This window comes from Budorcas taxicolor, chromosome 10 (assembly GCF_023091745.1).
Source record: "Budorcas taxicolor isolate Tak-1 chromosome 10, Takin1.1, whole genome shotgun sequence".
NCBI lineage: Eukaryota > Metazoa > Chordata > Mammalia > Artiodactyla > Bovidae > Budorcas > Budorcas taxicolor.
The window spans coordinates 74,055,694-74,078,965 of NC_068919.1; the positions used below are offsets into that span (position 1 = coordinate 74,055,694).

The following is a 23,272-nucleotide window of genomic DNA, read 5'->3' on the forward strand; positions in this document are numbered from 1 at the left end:
ACAATGTTGTGGTCACTTATCTAGAGCCAAACATTCTGGAGTGTGAAGTCAAGTGGGCCTAAGGAAGCATTACTACAAACAAAGATAGTGGAGGTGATAGAATTCCAGCTGAGCTATTTAAAAACCTAAAAGATGATGCTGTTGAAGTGCTGCACTCAATATGTCAGCAAATTTGGAAAGCTCAGCAGTGGCCACCGGACTGGAAAATGTCAGTTTTCATTCCAATCCCAAAGAAAGGCAATGCCAAAGAATGTTCAAACTACTGTACAGCTGTGCTCATTTCCCATGCTAGTAAGGTTATGCTCAAATCCTTCAAGCTAGGCCTCAGCAGTACATGAACCAAAAACTTCCAGATGTACAAGCTGGGTTTAGAAAAGGCAGAGGAACCAGAGATCAAATTGCCAACATGCACTGGATCATAGAAAAAGCAACAGAATTCCAGAAAAGCATAAACTTTTGCTTCATTGACTACACTAAAGTCTTGACTTTGGTACTAAGTCATGTACCGACTCTTTGTGACCCCATGAGCTGTAGCCTGCCAGGCTCCTCTGTCCATGGGATTTTCCAGGAAAAGATATCAAAGTGGGTTACCATTTCCTCCTCCAGGGGATCTTCCCAACCCACGGATCGAATCCATATCTCTATGTCTCCTGCATTGGCAGGCGGGTTCTTTACTACTGGTGCCACCAGTCTGCTTTTTGTTGACTGTGGGGATCACAACAAATTGTGGAAAATGTTTCCCTGGTGGCTTAGACAGTAAGGAATCTGCCCACAATGCAGGAGACCCAGGTTCAATCCCTGGGTCGGAAAGATCCCCTGGAGAAGGGAATGGCGCCCACTCCAGTACTCTTGCCTAGAGAATTCCATGGACAGAGGAGCCTGATAAGCTATGGTCCATGGGCTCTCAAACACAGGTGAGACACAACTGAGTGACTCACACACACACTTAAGGAGATGGGAATACCAGACCACCTTGTTTCCTGAGAAATCTGTATGCAGGTCAAGAAGAAACAGCTAGAATCCTACATGGAACAAATGACTGGTTCAAAATTGGGAAAGGAGTAAGACGAGGCTGTATATTGTCACCCTGCTTATTTAACTTATATATAGAGTAAGTAAGTGTTAGTTGCTCAGTCGTGCCCGACTCATTGCTATCCCACAGACTGCAGCCCACCAGGCTCCTGTGTCCATGAGATTTCCAGGCAAGGATACTGAAGTGGGTTGCCATTTCCTTCTCCAGGGGATCTTCCCGACCCAGTAATTGAACCCAGGTCTCCTGCACTGCAGGCAGGTTCTTTACAGACTGAACTATAAGGGAAGCACATATTTAGAGTACATCATGTGAAATGCCAGGCTGGAGAAAGGAGAGTGAAAAAGCTGGCTTAAAATTCAACATTCAAAAAACTAAGATCATGGCATCCAGTCCCATCACTTCAAGGCAAATAGAAGGGGCAAAAGTGGAAACAGTGACAGACTTTATTTTCTTGGGCTCCAAAATCACTGCAGATGGTAACTGCAGCCATGAAATTAGAAGACACTTGCTTCTTGGAAGAAAAGCTATGACAAATCTAGACAGCATATTAAAAAGCAGAGATATCACTTTGCCAACAAAGCTCTGCATAGTCAAAGCTATGGTTTTTCCAGTAGTCATGTACGGATGTGACAGTTGGACCATAAAGGAGGCTGAGTGCCAAAGAACTGACGCTTTTGAACTGTGGTGTTGGAGAAGACTCTGGAGAGTCCCTTGGACTACAGGGAGACCAAACCAGTCAACTCTAAGGAAAATCAACCTGAATAGTCACTGGAAGGACTGATGCTGAAGCTGAAGTTCTAATACTTTGGCTACCTGATGTAAAGAGCCGACTCACTGGAATAGACCCTGATGATGGAAAGATTGAAGGCAAAAGGAGAAGAAGATGAGAAAGGATGAGATGGTTGGATGGCATCACTGACTCAATGAACATGAATTTGAGCAAACCCTGGGAGACAGTGAAGGACAGGGAAGGCTGGCGTGCTGCAGTCCATGAGGTCGCAGAGTTGAACATGATTTTGCGACTCAACTACAATGCTAGTGTACTCTACATGTATTAAGCAAGTAGGGGCTTCTCAAATAAAGAAAAAACAGTCTTATTTGGGTTTATAAATAATAAAGATGATTTAAAAAGTTAAAAATTGAGCTTAAAAAACACAACCCAAACCACCTGTTTTTAAAAGTCACACCAGCCGTCTACTTCTAAAAAACCCTTATCAAAGCTATTTCTTCAAACCCAACATTTACTAATTCAACAGATGGGTTTTTAAAATGAGGAATGTAATTTTACTTTCAACTCACTGATTATATACTCAACTGGCAGCTTTAAAAAAATAATTTTAGAATACACGAAGACTTGAATTAAACCATTCTCAGCATTTTCCCAGGATTGTTTGCTAACTGGCTTGTTTTTATTTATATATGAGCTTTTATATGTCTACCACAGGTAGTACACAGAAATAATTATTTGCAACTATAAAACCTATCAAGTAAACGCCCAATGTAACATCATTGCTTTTTCTTTCTCTTATAAGAATCATTACTGTGAATGCGAACTCGCTGGTATACAGAGGATGCTATTTTCATGCTGTCTTTCTTTGTAAATGTCTTCTCTACTGCTCCAGGTTTCCAAAGTAACAACTGTGCGTCTTCTCCTCCAGTTAGCAAAGAATCATCCTGCATATTCCAACAGAAGGACCGGACTGTAGCAGCATGCCCTCCTTGAAGGCTGGTCACATGGACCAATCCTGATGTCATACAGCTCATTATGTGAATGATTCCTGTGTTTGTCCCTCCAACAACAAATAATTTGTCTGTCTTTTCATGATATAGGCCACCAATCAAATAGTCCAAAATCCCTTCTTTCACGTTAATTACTTCTCTGACATCTGGAATGTTCAAACATGTAATTGGTTCATCTGTATCCAGATGATTAAGATCCCACCAACAAAATCCCTCATCATGTGTCATGCAGTAAATCTGTTTATAATCTTTCCCAGACCAACCAATAAAGCTTACTGATGAAACTGAGTTACAGGTTGTGACCAGTGCATCGTCTTCATTATCTGCGCTAATATCAAATACATTTACCAGGCCATCAGTTGAACCTGAGACTACCATGTTTGGATTACTGGGATGGAAACATACTTGAGTGATATCATCACTATGTGTCTCTGAATATGCACCAAGTGGCTCTTTGGTAGTAGACAAGTCCTGAGAATTAATTCTGGCATCCCAAAATACCAACAATGCATCATCATCAACTTTTTCTGTACCAGCACAAATGACATGATCATTAGAACTGATATCAAAACTGATAAAAATATTGGAAGGGTAACCCTTGAACAGCTGGACAGGCTTTCCGCTGGCCAGTCGAGCATCCCAACACTTTACAGTGCCATCAGTGCATGAGGAATACACACTGTCATGGGAATTTGCAAACTTGACTCCATTAAGTCCAGGACATCCTCTAAATTCTCGTATTACATTTAACCTTTCTTTATCATATATTCTGATTGATCCATTAGAACATAAAACAGCAACCAAGCTTCCTTTTTCTGTTTGTACAGTCTTTGATGTGTCTATGCCAAGCAGGTAAGTAGGCTCTTTAGTTTCTGAGGAACGTTTAACAATGTTCAAGTTGGCAAATTGTTCTTCAATCTTCTCCATATCAGGAGTGCATCCAAGGGTAGCAAAAATCTGTAATAAAAACAAAAATTGAAATTAAACCCAAAGCGTCTCTACATTGTAATTAAATCAAGAACATTTCCCTCTGAGAGCTGGCACAAGAAAACAGAAATAAAATCTAATATTTTAATCATTCCCCTACCATGATGTAACTAAAACTCAGCTGCTTCCTTGTAATTCAACCACTTTTTATATACTGAATCTACTGCCAGTAAGAGATTATAAAAATGTATGTACATGTACATACATTGCTTAGTAATTCCTTTCAGCTCAAACCTAATTATTGGTCCTACTCATGGTCCTCAGCATTAGCCAGGATCTCTACTTTGGGATCATCTTCTCCTGGCCCCAGCTACCTTATACAGTTATAGAATCTAATAATGTTGGCAGAAAAATAGTCCCTCAAAGATGTTCATGCCTTCATCCCAGGAACCTATGAATATGTTAGGTTACATGGCAAAGATGAATTGAGGTTGTAAATGGAATTAAGGTTGCTAATTAGTTGATATTAAAATAGATTATTGAGGATTATCTGGGTGAACCCAAAGTAATCACCAGTGCCCTTAAAAGTAGAAGCAGGCGGAATATGAGAATCAATGGGAGATGTTCCTGTGGAAGAAAGGTCAGAGAGATACATTACAGATTTGGGCGAGGGAAGCCAATAATTGGGTGGCCTCTAGAGAGTGGAAGAGGCAAAGAAATAGCTTCCTTTAGAGCCTCCACGTGAAAGTGCAACCCTGCTGATCCTTGATTTTAGCCCAGTGAGACCCACTTTGAACTTCTGACTTCCAGAGCTATAAAAAAATTTATGTCATTTCAAGCCACCAATTTTGCAGTAATTTGTTACAGCAGTGATTAAAAAAAAAAAACTAATAGAGGTACCCAGTAGGAATTGCAGAGATGTGCTTCTCAGGCAGGAGCAGCTTGCAAATGGTGGAGCTGGAATTTGAACCCAGGGATTTTGGCTTCAGGAACGGTGACCTTTACCACCACACTAGATTGCTTCTCAATGGTAGGTTGTATATAGAAGAAGTTTCAGGCCAGAAAAAGATGCATAAAGTCTAGTGACTTTATCCCAAGTTTTTCTATCTTGGTTTCACCAAATGAATATTCTTGCCAGCCTCACAAATTCACATTTTCATTCTTAAGGTGAAATGCTTTTTTTTTTCTGTTGCTTTAGTGATAGCTTTTTAGCTGTCTTTTCATCTTTACAAGGAGAAATGAATATGAACTCAAGAGTGGTTAGAAAGATTAACTGAAATAATGTGTCTGGCAGATCATGGTGCACATTCAACAAATGTTACATAAAAATGACCAGGATTACCATTACCAATAACACTAACACCACATGGTGGAGAATTCAAACCATCAGAGTGGCTCCAAACAGCACAATTAAACCAACAGGCAAAATATATTAAAAGTTGGATTGAGGTTCAAAAGAAGAATAAGCATCTTCTCCAACTTTAAATTTTGAATACTTTAAAACTTACAAAAGTTGAAAGAATAGTACAATGGACACCCACACACATACACACAGTCTTTCACCTCCGAGGATCACCAACTTGCTTTCTTCTATCTCTATAAACACAAACACACGCATTTTTGATGAGCTATTTGAAAGTGAACTGCAGACAAAATATCATTTCACTTCTAAATACTTTGACACAGAGAACCTCCCCAATCTTCTGTTTTCTTAACACTGAATTTTTTGAAAAGTCCGGCCAGTTGTCTCATAAAATGTCCTATATTCTAGATTTTTCTAATTGTCTTCTCTTTGAGATTAGATTCCAGTTTAACATTGTTATCAGGGATACAGTTTATGTGATGCTGCTGCTACTGCTGCTGCTAAGTCACTTCAGTCGTGTCTGACTCTGTGCGACCCCATAGACAGCAGCCCACCAGGTTCCCCCGTCCCTGGGATTCTCCAGGCAAGAATGCTGGAGTGGGTTGCCATTTCCTTCTCCAATGCATGAAAGTGAAAAGTGAAAGTGAAGTCGCTCAGTTGTGTCCGACTCTTCGCGACCCCGTGGACTGCAGCCCACCAGGCTCCTCCGTCCATGGATTTTCCAGGCAAGAGTGCTGGCGTGGGGGGCCATCGCCTTCTCCGTTACGTGATGCTGGGGACTTCTTATTGCATCACATCACAGAGGCTCATAATAACAACTGTGATCACTTCCTTAAGTTGTTGGTGCTCAAACTGTCTCTGACCTGACCACTGAGAAACTCCTTAGGCCAGCTTCTGTGTGCTTTTGATATGTCATTATCACAATTAGGCTGTAAGTCCCTGCACGGAACAACTCTGTATAAGAATAAGCTAAGTCTGAAAATGCTGAGCTTTAAGTATTCAGAGACTAGAAGACCATTTACCTCCAGAGCATAACTGTTGGTTTTAAAACCAGATAGGTTAAATGGCCTTCTCTCCTTGAACGCGTCATGCTTCTGTCTCAGGACTGCGGCAGTAGCTGCTTCTCTGTCTGGAATACTATCTATACATTTTTTGTGTGAGTAACTCCTGCCTGTTATTCAGGTCTCAATATGTTACCTCCCCAGAGAGAACTTCCCTGATCAACCAACCTAAAGTGGCCGGTCACTCCCTATCATATTGCCCATTTTGTTAAATAAAAAATTAAAAATGCTTTAATTATGAACTATTTCAAATGTACAAAGAAGTGTAGAAAAAAGGAAACATACTCAAATACTGTATTACCTAGATTTAACAGATGTTAACATTTTGCCACATTTGCCTCAGTTTTTTATTTAAACAAATGAAACGACAGATACAACTTCTATGATTAAGAAATTCTAAAAATGGCATCACATTTATATGTATCTTTGCTACAATTTGCTCTTTTCACTCAATATTTTTGAAAAACTTGATTTTACCTGACTTTCTTGCTTTTTTGTTATCAATATGGTTGCTGAATCAATGAATGAATAATTGATTCAGCTTTCATGCATAAAGAGCTGAAGAGCTCCAGGAGAAGCAGAATAAACCTAAAATGATATGTCATATGTCTGTATGTTTGCAGGGAGAGCTCTGCTTATGGAAATTAGTAACATAATGGCATTCTTTAGCAGTACTTTAAATAAAGCACAAAAAGGAAATAAAAAGACTTTATATTTGTGAAAGAAACATTATTTAACATAATTTTTTTTTTTTACTACAAGCTATTCAACTACGTCCTAAAACGTGTGTTCACTTTAAGAGTATACTGCCTACACACTTCAAGTAAAAAATCCTTCTAAATTCCAGATAAAAAACAACTACCCATTCTTGAAATAATCAAAGTGTTAATAAGATTACAAAAGAAACAATTCTTTGCTACTGTTTCATATTGATCTCTGCATATGAAATATCAGATTGATGAGAATTTTAAACAATAAGGAAGTTGAATGCAACTTTTAAGTTAACAGTAAGTTATAGCACTATGGCTGTGCACTGCTACCCCCAAGCAATACAGCCGTGCTGTACTCCTCCCCTAACAGTGTTGCCCAGAGTCTGTTTCGCATTGGAACAGTCCCCTGCAAGGCTTTAATCCAAAGGATTCTGGGATCGATGCAGGCAGAGTGGGCCCCAGATGGAATGCTACAGCAAACCAACATTTTAAGACAGCAGTAATGGTAACAATCTCACTAGTGTTCCACCTGACACACTGTTTAAATGAAGTATAGTGCTTCAAAAAAAGAGAAAGATATTAGAAGACAGGTAGATCCCACAATGCTCTCAATATTATAGAGTTTATATTCATTTGTCCACAGGCACAAATATTACTTTAATCTCCTTGGGAAAAGATGAAAACCTCTGACTTACGTTTTAACACATTAATATGCCTATGCAAATGAGCCATATTTGAAATATAGCTTCCAAGGTTACACAGTTAATCTTAATTTTACATACTAATGAATCACTGTAAAATGATTAATAAACCTTTTTACTTCTATGTATGCCCTTATCTGAAGGTTGTTTTTTTTTGGCATGATCCTCTTCCCACTGTCAAGATAAGCCATAGTCTCTCTTTTCTTCTCACTCAGTAACCTCACTGAAATTCATGTTTTCAAGTGCCACCTACATGCCAATGAGCTCATCTATTTACAAGTCCATTTTTCCAAGTGTCAACTAGCCATCTCTCCTTGAATCCCACTACACCTCCAAGTTAAACTGATTATTTATGCTTCCCCTCCATGAAACATTCTCCTTAAAAATAAAACCAAATTATGCTTTTCGATGTTCTCCATGTTGGTCGATGGTATTGGCACCATAACAACACTCTCATCTACTCAGTTACCTAAGCCAGAATCTCTGGGGAATATCCAGTTCTCCTACTCAGGCTCTCATCCAATCCCTTTTCAAATCTTTTGCTGCAGGCTACTAACTGAAGTATAAGGTTCAATCTATTTCTGGAGATCAAAACAATATTGACAACTTCACACGGTTCAACCTAACAAAAATGTATAAAGAGAACAAATAAGATTAACCATAATTTTAATATTTTCTCCATTTGTTTCTGTTAGATACATAAAAGGAAGCTAAGTTAGCATTTTAGATCTCAACAGGCTAGTGAGAGCTGAGGACGCCTTTCTTATACTAATGCACACACACAAATGAAAAAGGGCACAAATAGAAAAGAACAGAAAAGAATACTGAAGCAAAGAATAGGGAGGAGAAAAGAAGAGAAATGAAGATAAGCCCAAAGAGAACAGAACAGAAAAGAGAAGGGAAGGCAGTTACTGCCACCACCTCTTAATTCACACTGCACTTTGTACTTTCCCAATACTGAGATGAGACAAGGAGGAAAAGTCCAGATAAAGGAAGTTCAGCAGAGTCTAAAGCCGTGTTCGCTAAAAAGTTTTCATTAAGCCATCTTGAAACACATTAGATAGAAAATGCTCATTAATCTCTAATCTGAGGAACAGTCCTTAGATAACAGAGAGCTGATTTACTTGTTAACAACATCCCTAAACATTAAGTATTTCTTCTGGGGCTTTTGCCTTAGTAAGATTTAAGTAATCTTTATCAATCAAAATGTTATTTTACTTCCTATTAAAATAAACCCAACAAAGTGTTATTTCTATATATAAAGTACATTCAAAATACATCAAACTGCAATTAGGCATTCCTCTTATTCTTGAATTGACCAAGTTTGAATATGAAATCTAAAGGACACCCTCACTTCACTTCAGTTCAGTTCAGTCGCTCAGTCGTGTCCGACTCTTTGCGACCCCATGAATCGCAGCACGCCAGGCCTCCCTGTCTGTCACCATCTCCCAGAGTTCACTCAGACTCACGTCCATGGAGTCCATGATGCCATCCAGCCACCTCATCCTCTGTCGTCCCCTTCTCCTCCTGCCCCCAATCCCTCCCAGCATCAGAGTCTTTTCCAATGAGTCAACTCTTCGCATGAGGTGGCCAAAGTACTGGAGCTTCAGCTTCAGCATCATTCCTTCCAAAGAAATCCCAGGGTTGATCTCCTTCAGAATGGACTGGTTGGATCTCCTGGCAGTCCAAGGGACTCTCAAGAGTCTTCTCCAACACCACAGTTCAAAGGCATCAATTCTTCAGCACTCAGCCTTCTTCACAGTCCAACTCTCACATCCATACATGACCACAGGAAAAACCATAGCCTTGACTAGACGGACCTTAGTTGGCAAAGTAATGTCTCTGCTTTTGAATATGCTATCTAGGTTGGTCATAACGTTCCTTCCAAGGAGTAAGCGTCTTTTAATTTCATGGCTGCAGTCACTATCTGCAGTGATTTTGGAGCCCAAAAAAATAAAGTCTGACACTGTTTCCACTGTTTCCCCATCTATTTCCCATGAAGTGATGGGACTGGATGCCATGATCTTTGTTTTCTGAATGTTGAGCTTTAAATCAACTTCTTCACTCTCCTCTTTCATTTTCATCAAGAGGCTTTTTAGCTCCTCTTCACTTTCTGCCATAAGGGTGGTGTCATCTGCATATCTGAGGTTATTGATATTTCTCCTGGCAATCTTGATTCAAGCTTGTGTTTCTTCCAGTCCAGCCTTTCTCATGATGTACTCTGCATAGAAGTTAAATAAGCAGGGTGACAATATACAACCTTGATGTACTCCTTTTCCTATTTGGAACCAGTCTGTTGTTCCATGTCCAGTTCTAACTGTTGCTTCCTGACCTGCATACAGATTTCTCAAGAGGCAGGTTAGGTGGTCTGGTATTCCCATCTCTTTCAGAATTTTCCACAGTTGATTGTGATCCACACAGTCAAAGGCTTTGGCATAGTCAATAAAGCAGAAATAGATGTTTTTCTGGAACTCTCTTGCTTTCTCCATGATGCAGCGGATGTTGGCAATTTGATCTCTGGTTCCTCTGCCTTTTCTAAAACCAGCTTGAACATCAGGGAGTTCACGGTTCACATATTGCTGAAGCCTGGCTTGGAGAATTTTGAGCATTACTTTAATAGCATGTGAGATGAGTGCAACTGTGCAGTTGTTTGAGCATTCTTTGGCATTGCCTTTCTTAGGGATTGGAATGAAAACTGACCTTTTCCAGTCTTGTGACCACTGCTGAGTTTTCCAAATTTGCTGGCATATTGAGTGCAGCACTTTCACAGCATCATCTTTCAGGATCTGAAACAGCTCAACTGAAATTCCATCACCTCCACTAGCTTTGTTTGTAGTGATGCTTCCTAAGGCCCACTTGACTTCACATTCCAAGATGTCTGGCTCTAGATTAGTGATCACATCATCATCATTATCTGGGTCATGAAGATCTTTTTGTATAGTTCTTCCATGTATTCCTGCCACCTCTTCTTAATATCTTCTGCTTCTGTTAGGTCCATACCATTTCTGTCCTTTATTGAGCCCATTTTGCATGAAATGTTCCCTTGGTATCTCTAATTTTCTTGAAGAGATCTCTAGTCTTTCCCATTCTGTTCTTTTCCTCTATTTCTTTGCATTGATCACTGTGGAAGCCTTTCTTATCTCTTCTTGCTATTCTTTGGAACTCTGCATTCACATGCTTATATCTTTCCTTTTCTCCTTTGCTTTTCGCCTCTCTTCTTTTCACAGCTATTTGTAAAGCCTCCCCAGACAGCCATTTTGCTTTTTTGCATTTCTTTTCCATGGGGATGGTCTTGATCCCTGTCTTCTGTACACTGTCACGAACCTCATTCCATAGTTCATCAGGTACTCTTATCTATCAGATCTAGGCCCTTAAATCTATTTCTCACTTCCACTGTATAATCATAAGGGATTTGATTTAGGTCATACCTGAATGGTCTAGCAGTTTTCCTTACTTTCTTCAATTTGAGTCTGAATTTGGTAATAAGGAGTTCATGATCTGAGCCACAGTCAGCCCCTGGTCTTGTTTTTGCTGACTGTATAGAGCTTCTCCATCTGTGGCTGCAAAGAATATAATCAATCTGATTTCGGTGTTGACCATCTGGTGATGTCCATGTGTACAGTCTTCCCTTGTGTGGTTGGAAGAGGGTGTTTGCTATGACCAGTGCATTTTCTTGGCAAAACTCTGTTAGTCTTTGCCCTGCTTCATTCCGTATTCCAAGGCCAAATTTGCCTGTTACTCCATGTGTTTCTTGACTTCCTACTTTGGCATTCCAGTCCCCTATAATGAAAAGGACATCTTTTGGGGGTGTTAGTTCTAAAAGGTCTTGTAGGTCTTTATAAAACCGTTCAACTTCAGTTTCTTCAGCGTTACTGGTTGGGGCATAGACTTGGATAACTATGATATTGAATGGTTTGCCTTGGAGACGAATAGAGATCATTCTGTCATTTTTGAGATTGCATCCAAGTACTGCATTTCGGACTCTTTTGTTGACCATGATGGCTACTCCATTTCTTCTGAGGGATTCCTGCCTGCAGTAGTAGATATAATGGTCATCTGAGTTAAATGCACCCATTCCAGTCCATTTTAGTTGGCTGATTCCTAGAATGTTGACATTCACCCTTGCCATCTCTTGTTTGACCACTTCCAATTTGCCTTGATTCATGGACCTGACATTCCAGGTTCCTATGCAATATTGCTCTTTACAGCATCGGACCTTGCTTCTATCACCAGTCACATCCACAACTGGGTATTGTTTTCGCTTTCGCTCCGTCCCTTCATTCTTTCTGCAGTTATTTCTCCACTGATCTCCAGTAGCATATTGGGCACCTAATGACCTGGGGAGTTCCTCTTTTGGTATCCTATCATTTTGCTTTTTCTAAATAATTCCATAATGGAAATGAAAGTCGCTCAGTTGTGTCCAACTCTTTGTGACCCCATGGACTATACAGTCCATGAAATTCTTCAGGCCAGAGTACTGGAGTGGGTAGCCTTTCCCTTCTCTAGGGGATCTTCCCAACCCAGGGATAGAACCCAGGTCTCCTGCATCGCAGGCGTATTCTTTACCAGCTGAGCCACAAGGGAAGGTGATAATGGAAGAGGAAGTAGCTTTCTTTCCCATTTAAACAAGATGAAATAAAGTATTAAAATAAAACACACATTTTATACCTATTTAGAAACTATTGATTACAAAAGGCAGTATACTAAAAATCTTTGGCCATGTATTATTGTGTAGGAATTCAGAAATGAGGAGCATGTTTAGAAATAGATGCATTTCTATCTTTCTGGTATGAATGTTCATCATACTTGAAAGATTTGACAACATAAGCAACAAATACTACTACATTTTTCTACTACAGAATAACAGTTGTATTTAAACTATATGTTGGATAAAGGACTCGTTTTCTTTTGAAACAATTTATCAGACTTGGGTCAGAAAACCAAATTCCCCACAGCTGATACTTAATATTGCCCATTGACCACAGGGAACTCTGATGACCGTAAAATGCAGAGATTCAGCTAATGTCCTAAATGTAGGGAGAAGCTAAATGAGAAAAGTCATTCAGAGATGGTCTTTAACAACAACACAGTCCACATTAATAATGTAACGACAATAATACTGAAACAACTAGCAAGGTGGGCTAGGACGACAGAGGCTTGTAGAAAAGAAAACAATCATAATTAGAGTTCAACAAATGCTAGACTGTGTGCTGGAAACTTACATCTAGTATTTTTTTTAAATCTTAATCATTTAACCCTATGAAATAGGCATTTTTATCACCATTTTACAGAAGAAACTGAAGCTCAGAAAAACTGAGTAACTTGCCAATGCTTTCACAGGTAATAAGCAGAAAATACAGGGAGAGTTTGATCTGAAACTCAAACTGTAACTTCAAAACCTGTGAACCTGTCTTCATTTCAATTCTATGCTATTCTTCTTCTGTGTAAGTACTAAAATATTAGTGTTGACTTTAATTAAAGAATATGCCTATTAGGCTTTGAGAGGAGGAATTACACATCAGCATAAGCAGATGGAGAAAAAAGGGAGCAAGATGATTGCAAACACACACACCAACATGGAAAAAGGCTATAGTAAGTGAAAGTGAAAGTGAAGTCGCTCAGTCATGTCTGACTCTTTGCGACCCCGTGGACTGTAGCCCAGCAGGCTCCTCCGTCCATGGGATTCTCCAGGCAAGAATACTGGAGTGGGTTGCCATTTCCTTCTCCAGGGGATATTCCTGACCCAGGGATCAAACCCAGGTCTCCTGCATTGCAGGCAGATGGTTTAACCTCTGAGCCACCAGGGAAGCCTGATACTGAACCACTGGCTAAAATCCATGAGCCTTATTCTTCTACCATGAAAATCAAGAGTGGACAAAGTGCTGCTCTGAGCTTAGAAGGGGACAAATTTACTCTTTTCCATCCCAGCTGGACACACATCAGAATTCTCTGGAGCTCAAAAACACAAAACTGGCCATTCTCCCCCACCCCTAACTACCAAGTTAGAATTCCTGTTTAAGAGGGAGTGGACCTTTATTTTAAAGAGATTTGTATAGATTTTGTTGAGAACTGCAGATTGAGTCATTCATTAGCTCACACTAAGAACTTTGGCAGGTATTTCACATACATTTTTCTATGTTTTATGACTGAATTCAGACAGGTTTAGTCACAGAAACTATATGGTGGACAGGAGAGAGGAAGAGCTCACCACAGGGAGATTCTAAAAGCCTGCCTGTCCAGTGTTCTTGCCCATCCTGATGTCTTCTCACCTTGCCACTCTTCCTACTGGGCCCTCTGACTCTTCCAAATTAAGTTACAGGTGAATCCTCCGTTAGCTAAGTACAGAGCAACACAGACATGTGCACAGAACCTCACTGGAGCCCCCCCTGTCCCCAAAAAAGATTTTTATTTTTCTATTTTTGTCACCACAAGTTCCTTGTAAACATAAAACTTTTGTAATTTGAACAAAAACCAAACCCATAATTCTCTCCTAGGATGAGTTTGATGCCGTAAGGATAATACCAAGTAAGTGCACAAATGCCACAAGATGCAAAATAAACTGAAAACGGTCATTCTTCCTGAAATTTCTCTTAAAACAGCAGAGAAGTAAAAGCAATGCTGCCACCTAGTAACCATCACTTTTCATTTTTTGGGGTCCCATTTTTAATCACAGACTTTGTATGGACTAGGGAATAGTAAAAGAACCCCTATGCAACCTGTTATCCACCACAATTACACTCCTCAAAAGTTATTATTAGGGGCAGAGGGGTCATTTATATATCATATTTTATTTGAAGGGCAATTAGGAAAGTCTAGAGGCCATCTAGTATGAGGGAAACCCTCCAACCACCCCTCTTCCCTCTCCATGTGGCATCAACATGGTTTCGGGGTTGACCACAGGCCCAGAACTGAATTCTGATTAACCTAATCATAGCAATGCCATTCCTTTTAACCTGTAATTGGTAAAGAAATCTTACATTTTTGCCAATTCAACACATGTATCCCCCTCTCAACTATAATCTGTTCACATGTGAAACACAAATTCGAAAGTGCACCCAATCCAACCAATGGAAAGAACTTTTATTCCATGTTTATAAGATTCAGCATTTCCTGACTATTTAAGTAAATTTGCAGTAGAGTTTTTGTTAATGCAGTCAGAACCACCCAAACTAATTAGAGATAAAGTCTTGGGTTTTATTACCAAGACTTCATTGTTCATTATTCTGACTTAATGTAAGAGGTTTCTAAAAGAAAGACTTAGGAAATGTATTTTAAAAAGTTAAATTTCACTCATTTTAAAGAGAGGGATTTTGAAAATTTGTTCCCTTTAGAACATTCTATCCTCTCCCTTTCCTATCTTTTTACTTGTTTGTTTGTTGTTTTTTCCCAAAAATAAAAGGGAAAAAATAGGATACAAAAAGGAATTGTCAGAAGACTATAAAAATCTATGCCAAGTAATACTGGTAGGATCCTTGATTCTAAAGACATCAACAACAACAACAAAAAATGAACCACTGAAATGATACAATATTTTAAAACTTAATATAAAACTCTATCTGCTAAGTTTCTGTGTATTTTTAAATTAATCTATTTTTGAATATCTAAAATAGCCCCATATCAAACATATCAAATTGAGTGAGTGTTTTTTTAAGATTGTTTCATTTCATAATGAAAAACACATTTCTAAACAGCAAATGAACTTCAATATGTTTTAGAAGAGAATATACTTTCACTGAAGTGAAACTCAAGTTCTCAGTCAACTTCTCCAAGATTCTCTAAGTGAAAGTGAAGTCACGCAGTCATGCCCGACTCTTTGCGACCCCATGGACAGTAGCCTGCACCAAGCTCCTCCATCCATGGGGTTTTCAAGGTAAGAGTACTGGAGTGGGTTGCCATTTCCTTCTCCAGGGAATCTTCCCAACCCAGGGATCAAACCCAGGTCTCTCACTGAGCCATCAGGGAAGTTAGGTACCAATTAGAGAGGCTTAATATCTATCCTATTAAAAATACCCTTTGATCTCCTTGGAAAAATGGCCTGAATCTAGGTCTCAGACAGGGAAACTAGAAGATGAGCCTAAAGCAACAAATAGTGCCCAAAAGTAAAGAAGTGATTAAAAAAAAAAAAAGATGCAAGAGCTATGATCTCCCACTGGTCACTCTAGACCAATTTGAGCAGCAAAATAACACTGGGTTATAACCTAAAGAATAAGATAAAAAAGAATAAATAGCCATGAATCCATATTGATAAAAATAAATGACTCTCCTCTCCTGGAGTATAGGCTGGACTTAATTATTTGCTTCCAAAGAACAGAGTAAGGAAAGAGTAAAAAGACTTTAACTAGAGAAAACCAGAAGATACCGCCTTAAAAAACCAATCAAGGTTAATATCAGTTCAGTCAGTTCAGTTCAGTCGCTCAGTTGTGTTCAACTCTTTGCGACCCCATGAATCGCAGCACGCCAGGCCTCCCTGTCCATCACCATCTCCCGGAGTTCACCCAGACTCATGTCCATCGAGTCCGTGATGCCATCCAGCCATCTCATCCTCAGTCGTCCCCTTCTCCTCCTGCCCTCAATCCTTCCCAGCATCAGAGTCTTTTCCAATGAGTCAACTCTTCGCATGAGGTGGCCAAAGTACTGGAGCTTCAGCTTCAGCATCATTCCTTCCAAAGAAATCCCAGGGTTGATCTCCTTCAGAATGGACTGGTTGGATCTCCTTGCAGTCTCCTTGGGACTCTCAAGAGTCTTCTCCACCACCATAGTTCAAAAGCATCAATTCTTCGGCGCTCAGCCTTCTTCACAGTGCAACTCTCACATCCATACATGACCACAGGAAAAACCATAGCCTTGACTAGACGGACCTTAGTCGGCAAAGTAATTTCTCTGCTTTTGGTTAACATCACTGGTGGTAAATTATGTTGATGTCACTTGCCCCCTGATGTGATGTGATGACATTCTGTGACATTCTTCTCAAAACTTCACGTGTGTCTGAGTGCTAAGTCACTTCAGTTGTGTCCGACTCTGCAACCCTATGGACTGTAGCCCACTGGTTTTCTCTGTCTATGGGATTCTACAGGCAAGAATACTGGGGTAGGCTGCCATGCCCTCCTTCAGGGGATCTTCCCAACCCCAGGGTTGAACTTGTGTCTCCTGCAGCTCCTGCACTGCTGGCAGATTCTTTTTTTTTTTTTAATTGGAGGCTAATTACTTCACAGTGTTGTAGTGGTTTTGCCATACATTGACATGCAGGCAGATTCTTTACTGCTGAGCCACTGGGGAAGCCCCCCAAATTCATAACCCCAGTCTATTCTTGGGAAAACATCAAACTCAACTGAGGGACAACCTATAAATATGTGGCTAGTACTCTTCAAGTTTCAAACCCATGAAAAAGAAGGAAGGTCTGAGAGATTGGTGGTATTCTTGATTAGATTAGTGGTATTCTTGATTAGATTCTTAACCAAAAATAGAAATCAGTGGGAAAACCAGTTAAATCCAGATAAATTCTGTACTTTAGTTAATAGTATTATACCAGTGTTAATTCTGGTTTTGACAAATGTATCATGGCTATGTGAAGGGTACAGAAGGGTGAAGGAGGGCTGCCTACTATATTTCCAAGGTCTCCACACTGAGTTTAAGACATGAGAAGCAGCCCACAGGAACAGATATATCTGGGATTTGGTACAGGACATTCATGGGATCCCAGAAGGGAAAAGAGTCCAGGTTCCCCAGCAAAGATTGCCTCAGCCCTAGCCTGTGATGACTTTTTGCCAGTAGTAGTGAAGCAATGGTTTTATTTGGGTCAGGTGATCAAAAGGTGATGCCTTCTTCACCTTCTCTTCATCCACCTGCTGGCTGGATGCAGAGGATTCCAAGGCCCTGAAGAATGGTTGAGTCAAGCTTCCCTGGTGGTGCAGTGGATAGGAATCCACTTGCCAGTGCAGGAATCATGGGTTCGATCCCCGGTCCAGGAGGATCCCACAAGCCACAGAGCAACTAAGCCTGAGTGCCACAACTACTGAAGCCCGCACACTGAGAGTCTGTGCTCTGCAACAAGAGATGCCACCGCAATGAGAAACCCGAGCACTACATGGAAGGCTCAGTGCAACCAAAGAAAAAGAATGGTTGAGTAATAAAATGAAAGGAGTCTGATTCTGCCAATCGCCACAGAAAAACCTACATCTGACTGCATCAATTAATCAGCAATGTGGATGCTACCTGAAACTTTTTAATCTCATTCATCTTTTCTTTGGGTTAACTCAAAGGGACTTTGCAAAGGAACTCATATTAAAGAAACACCTAAATTCTAGCTATTTCTTTCATTTTATGTTTTTGTTAATTAAACCCAAGTTAAATGAAACACTATTCAGAGAAAATATATACTAATAAATATTATATAAAATATATAAATATTATATTTAATAAAATTATTCCTATTAATGCATGCTTCTGTTCATCTTATTTGTATATACACAAGAAAGGTCTTGGAATAAAATGTATTTCAAGTATCTGGAGTGTGTGTGTGTATGTATGTGTGTGTGTATGGAGGGAATATGTTGCCTTCTTTTCAGTACTTTTTCTATATTGTTAAAATTTTTAACGATGATATAATCCCATAAGTACTATATGTTCATTAAACTGGTAAGAAAAGCACAGCTAACATGCAGCTAACCTAGAGGGTGGGATGGGGTGGGAGGTGGGAGGGAGGTTCTGAAAAAGCTGGCTTTTGAACTCAAGTATTCTTGTTCCAGAGCCCTACTACTACTACTAAGTCACTTCAGTCGTGTCTGACTCTGTGCGACCCCATAGACGGCAGCCCACCAGGCTCCCCCGTCCATGGGATTCTCCAGGCAAGAACACTGGAGTGGGTTGCCATTTACTTCTCCAATGCATGAAAGTGAAAAGTGAAAGGGAAGTGGCTCAGTTGTGTCCAACCCTCAGTGGCCCCATGGACTGCAGCCTTCCAGGCTCCTCCGTCCATGGGATTTTCCAGGCAAGAGGACTGGAGTGGGGAACTCCTATACTATACTATCTCTATCGGAAGCGCTTAGCATTTTAGAAATAGGTGTAGGCTATGTTGCTGCTGCTGCTGCTAAGTCGCTTCAGTCATGTCCGACTCTGTGTGACTCCACAGACAGCAGCCCACCAGGCTGCTCGGTTCACAGGATTCCCTGGGCAAGAATACCAGACTGGGTTGCCATTTCCTTCTCTGTAGGCTGTGTTATCTGTATAATAAACATATACTATACTTATTTTTTAAGGGAAGAGGTGTTAGCAGAGAATTTGGAAGAAGTAACTGCTGATATCTCATGACATGTGCTACTGGCAAGGTCGATGGCAAATGGGGAAAATCTAATGGTAGTTACAAAAGTTCTATACTGGACATTAAAGAACAGTCACTCCTATGCATTACCAATACGTCCTAGAGAATATCTTGGGATAAAAAGCAAGCACTGGTTTAATGTCAGGTAAACGTTTCTCAGAAAACTTTCATATAACAAATGTAGCGAAATTTGTGTGTATGTTTTAAACTAACAGAGAATTGGCTTTAAAACAATTTATCAAGAAACCATTTATTTTTTAAATTTTTTTAAAATTTATTTTTAATTGAAGGCTAATTGCTTTACAATACTGGTTTCTGCCACATGTCAACATGAATCAGCCATAGACATACATACATCCCTCCCTCTTGAACCTCCCTCCCTCCTAACTCTCACCCCATCCAACCCTTTCCGTTGTCAAAGAACCATTTGTTTTAAATTGGGCAGAAGTGCTACATATTTAATGGAAGGTATGCTAAACCGACATCTGCTACAATTTCAGTGTAATTTCAAATATCACATTCATTAATGACTGAGACTTAATGTCTTTGTAAATTAATCCTGCTTAGTGAGACTGAATATGCTATTCTTACTCACACGAATGTTCAAGATAACTGGTTGCAGCAACATATGGTACTACATGCATTAAATACACTAAAATTCTTAGGGAGAGCACAGTTTTTAAAGTACAGGAATTTGTTGCCAAGGGAAAGGGGGGAGGGGGGAGGAAGGAATGACACACATACACTCTCTCAAGCAGTATGAAGATTATCCTTCAGCTCCCAGATATAACATTGAAAGTATCTTTTAAAAAAACAGGCATTTTTCTCAGTAACATCTTGAGGTGTCCAGTTTCTCAAGTAAATCTTCCACCCCAAATCCATCCTTTATAGTAAGTCTATGAACACCCAGCTTCTTTCAAGAAGAACAATAAATTGCTTTTGCCTTTCCAGAACAACCAGCTGGTGAACCAAACAGAGAGGAACCAAACTTCCCCAATCACCAGATGTCTTAATTTGGAACAGACAGTAGCAACGTGGAAGAGTTCAAATCTTGAATTGGTACTCTATGTTTACTACCTCTTTTTATAATTCTCAATAGATGCTTTTAAAAATTAAGTAAACGTTCTCTTTAATAACTGTGAAAAGAAAAAGGAAGATAGGAGGGAGAACAAAAAGAATCATGGCTTATAATAGAATGATGGTAACATCAAAGAATCAGTCATTTGAATACTGTTACAGTTGGAAACTGATGAGCAATATCATTAAATCCTTATTCAGTAATTCAGAAATAATTCTTGAATGGCTGACATGACAGGCCTAAAACACAATGGATTTAGCAAAGAACACAGGCAAAGTCCCTGCTCTCAAAAGAGGGTGGTGAAGAGACAGATATAAATAGATATATAGCTGACTATAACAGAAACCGTGCGTGCGTACTAAGGCACCTCAGTCGTGTCCGACTCTGTGAGACTCTGTGAGACCCTGGGGACTATACCCTGCCAGGCTCCCCTGTCCATGGGATTTTCCAGGCAAGAATACTGGAGTGGGTTGCCATTTCCTTCTCCAGGGGATCTTCCCAACCCAAGTATGGAACCCGCATCTCTTATGTCTCCTGCATTGGCAGGGAGGTTCTCTACCACTAGCGCCCCCTGGGAAGTCTTAACGGAAACAGTGATAAATATTATAAAAAATAATGTGTAAGTCAAGACATGAGACAGGAAGTGCCTTTTATTTTAGAATTTTTTTTTGATGTGGACAATTTTTGAAGTCTTTACTGAACTTGTTACAGTATTGCTTCTGTTTTACGTTTTGTTTTTCTGGCCACATGGCACATGGGATCTTAACTTCCTGACCAGGGATGGAACCTGAACCCTTTGCCTTAGAAGGTGAAGTCCTAATCCCTGGACTGTGAGGGGAGTCCCAGGAAGAGCCTTTTAGATTTGGTCATTAGAGGCAAGCTTCTCTCATGAAGTGACATTTGAGCTGAGACCAGAATAAAATTCAGAAGCAAAGTATTGGACCATGTGAGCCAAGAGCCTCCTGGGCAAAGAAAAACAGCAGGTGCGCCAGAGCAGCTAAAGCTGTGTCAGGGAAAGAAAGTGGTAAGGAATTATGGTTGAAGAGGTAGCTGGAGTTAGAGAAGAGCTTTGCAGGCCACAGTGAGGACTTCAGCTTTTACTCTCAGGTAAGGAAGCAAGCCACTGCAGGTTGACAGTGGGTGAGAAACGTTTGTGACCGATTCCTTGGCTGGCTCAGCCTGGAGAACACACCTTTGGGTAAGAATGAGGCAGTGAAAAGCCTTGTTGCACAACTGTGGACAAGAGATACGAAAATAGGGAGAAGTGGTTGGATTGTGGCTGTAATTACGAAAGAGGAATCAACAGAATTTTCTCATTAGACTTCAAGAGGAGTATGAGTAGAGTCAAAGATGGCTCTTAGGTTTCTGACCTCAGGGACAAGGCGGATAGACCGTTGGCATGTTACTTTTAGGATAATTATAAGCATTTAGGACAATTAAAAGATGATTAATTAGATAATCAATCATCCAATTGTTTAAATAGTCTTTATAAACTGTGGAGCCTATGTGCGTGCTAAGTTGCTTCAGTAGTGTCGAACTCTTTGCGACCCCATGGACTGTAGCCCACCAGGCTCCTCTGTCCATGGGATTCTCCAGGCAAGAATACTGGAGCAGGTTGCCATGCCCTCCTCCAGGGGATCTTCCTGACCCAGGGAAATCTGCATCTCTTATGTTTCCTGCATTCGCAGGCACGTTCTTTATCACGTCCTTTATCACTGCGCCACCTGGGAAGCTCATAAATTGTGTATAGAGTTATACACAGCAAAGAAACCAGAAACCAGAAAGCCACAAACCACCAGTACATGCAACAAGGTGGATGAACCTCAGAACTGTTTAATGATAGAAGCCTGGCACAACAGGGTGCTACAGGATTTCACTGATGGAAAGTTTAAGAACAGAAAAAACAAATCTGTAATGGTAGCAACTGGAATACTGCTTATCTTTTGGTGGGATCCAGACTGAGAAAGAGAGCAAGAGGACTTTTGAGTGGTGATTATACACAGATGTGTACAAATTTGAAAAAACAAGCCATCATGGAGGAGAATGACCTTTGGCCTCCATCAAGATTCTCATTCTGAGTAAAAAGGAACAAGTCTACTGCTGGTGGAGAAAGGGTGAGGTGAGAAATCCCCTATCTGGCACAGCACAGCAGTGCCTGCCTAAAGTTATGAGTGGAGGAGGGACAATGAGGAAAGCCCTCCAGCATCCCAACACTGCAGGCTCAGTCCCTAAGTCGTGTCTGACTCTTTGCAACCCCATGGACTGTAGCCCACCAGGCTCCTCTGTCCATAGCATTTTTCAGGCAAGAATATTGGAGTGGATTGTCATACCCTCGTTCAGGGGATCTTTCTACCCTAGGGATTGAAGCTGCATGTCCCACCTTGGCAGGCGGATTCTTTACCACTGAGCCACCTGGGAAATCCCATGGACAGAGAAGCCTAGTGGGCTACAGTCAATGGGGTTGCAAAAGAGCTGGACAAGACTTAGCAACTAAACAACAACATACTAACTTACAACCCAACACTGTGGTGGCTTATGAATATCAGATAAAGGAGAGGTCTGAACAAGGACTATTAATTCATTTAAAATTGTCATAAACCTAAATGTGAGGGCAAGAACTACAAAACTTCTAGGAAAGAAGTAGAGAAGTTATGACCCTGGGTTAGGTGAAGATTTCTTAGAATACAAAAGCACAAACCAGCAAAGAAAAGGTTGACTTAATTAAAATTTAAAACTTTTGTTTTCTGAAAATTGGTTAAGAAAATAAAATGTCAATCTAAAAGAAGTGAAGCTCAAGTTACCAGAAATCAAGTTTATTTGGGAACAGTAGAGAAACTGCAATTCGGGACACCAAGCTGTAGCAAATTACAGACAAGCCTGTTAAGGTTTAGGGTGGGTTGCTTTTATGAACAAAGTGTGCAAAAGGGGACAGTCCAGCTGGGAGATATGCAGAGAGTTCACTGGCTCAAGGATGGGAAGAAAGTTTTGGAGGATGCTCATTGGTCACAGGTTAAGTAAGTAAGTGTTAGTCACTCAGTCATGCCCGACTCTTCGCGACCCCGTGGACTGTAGCCCATCAGGCTCCTCTGTCCCTGAGATTTTCCAGGCAAGGATACTGGAGTGGGTTGCCATTTCCTTCTCCAGGGGATCTTCCCAACCCAGGGATCGAACCCGCATCTCCTGCACTTCAGGCAGATTCTTTACCTACTGAACTACAAGGGAAGGTCACAGGTTAAGCTTCAATAAATCTGTAAATCTGATAATCCTCTATACAGCTTTATACAGTCAGCAAAAACAAGACTGAGAGCTGACTGTGGCTCAGATCATGAACTCCTTATTGCA

General features: G+C 40.3%; 1 protein-coding gene across 2 annotated transcripts in view; it reads right to left on the reverse strand.

Moving 5' to 3' along the window:
- Positions 1-2,431: 2,431 nt before the first annotated feature.
- Positions 2,432-23,272, reverse strand: part of WDR89 (WD repeat domain 89) — a 48,118-nt gene continuing 27,277 nt past the window's right edge. For both annotated transcript variants that reach the window (XM_052647106.1, XM_052647107.1), the window contains exon 3: positions 2,432-3,730. In XM_052647106.1, coding sequence (XP_052503066.1) covers positions 2,540-3,700 — 1,161 coding nt within the window. In that variant the 5' untranslated portion in view covers positions 3,701-3,730 and the 3' untranslated portion in view covers positions 2,432-2,539. The remainder of the gene's footprint in view (positions 3,731-23,272) is intronic.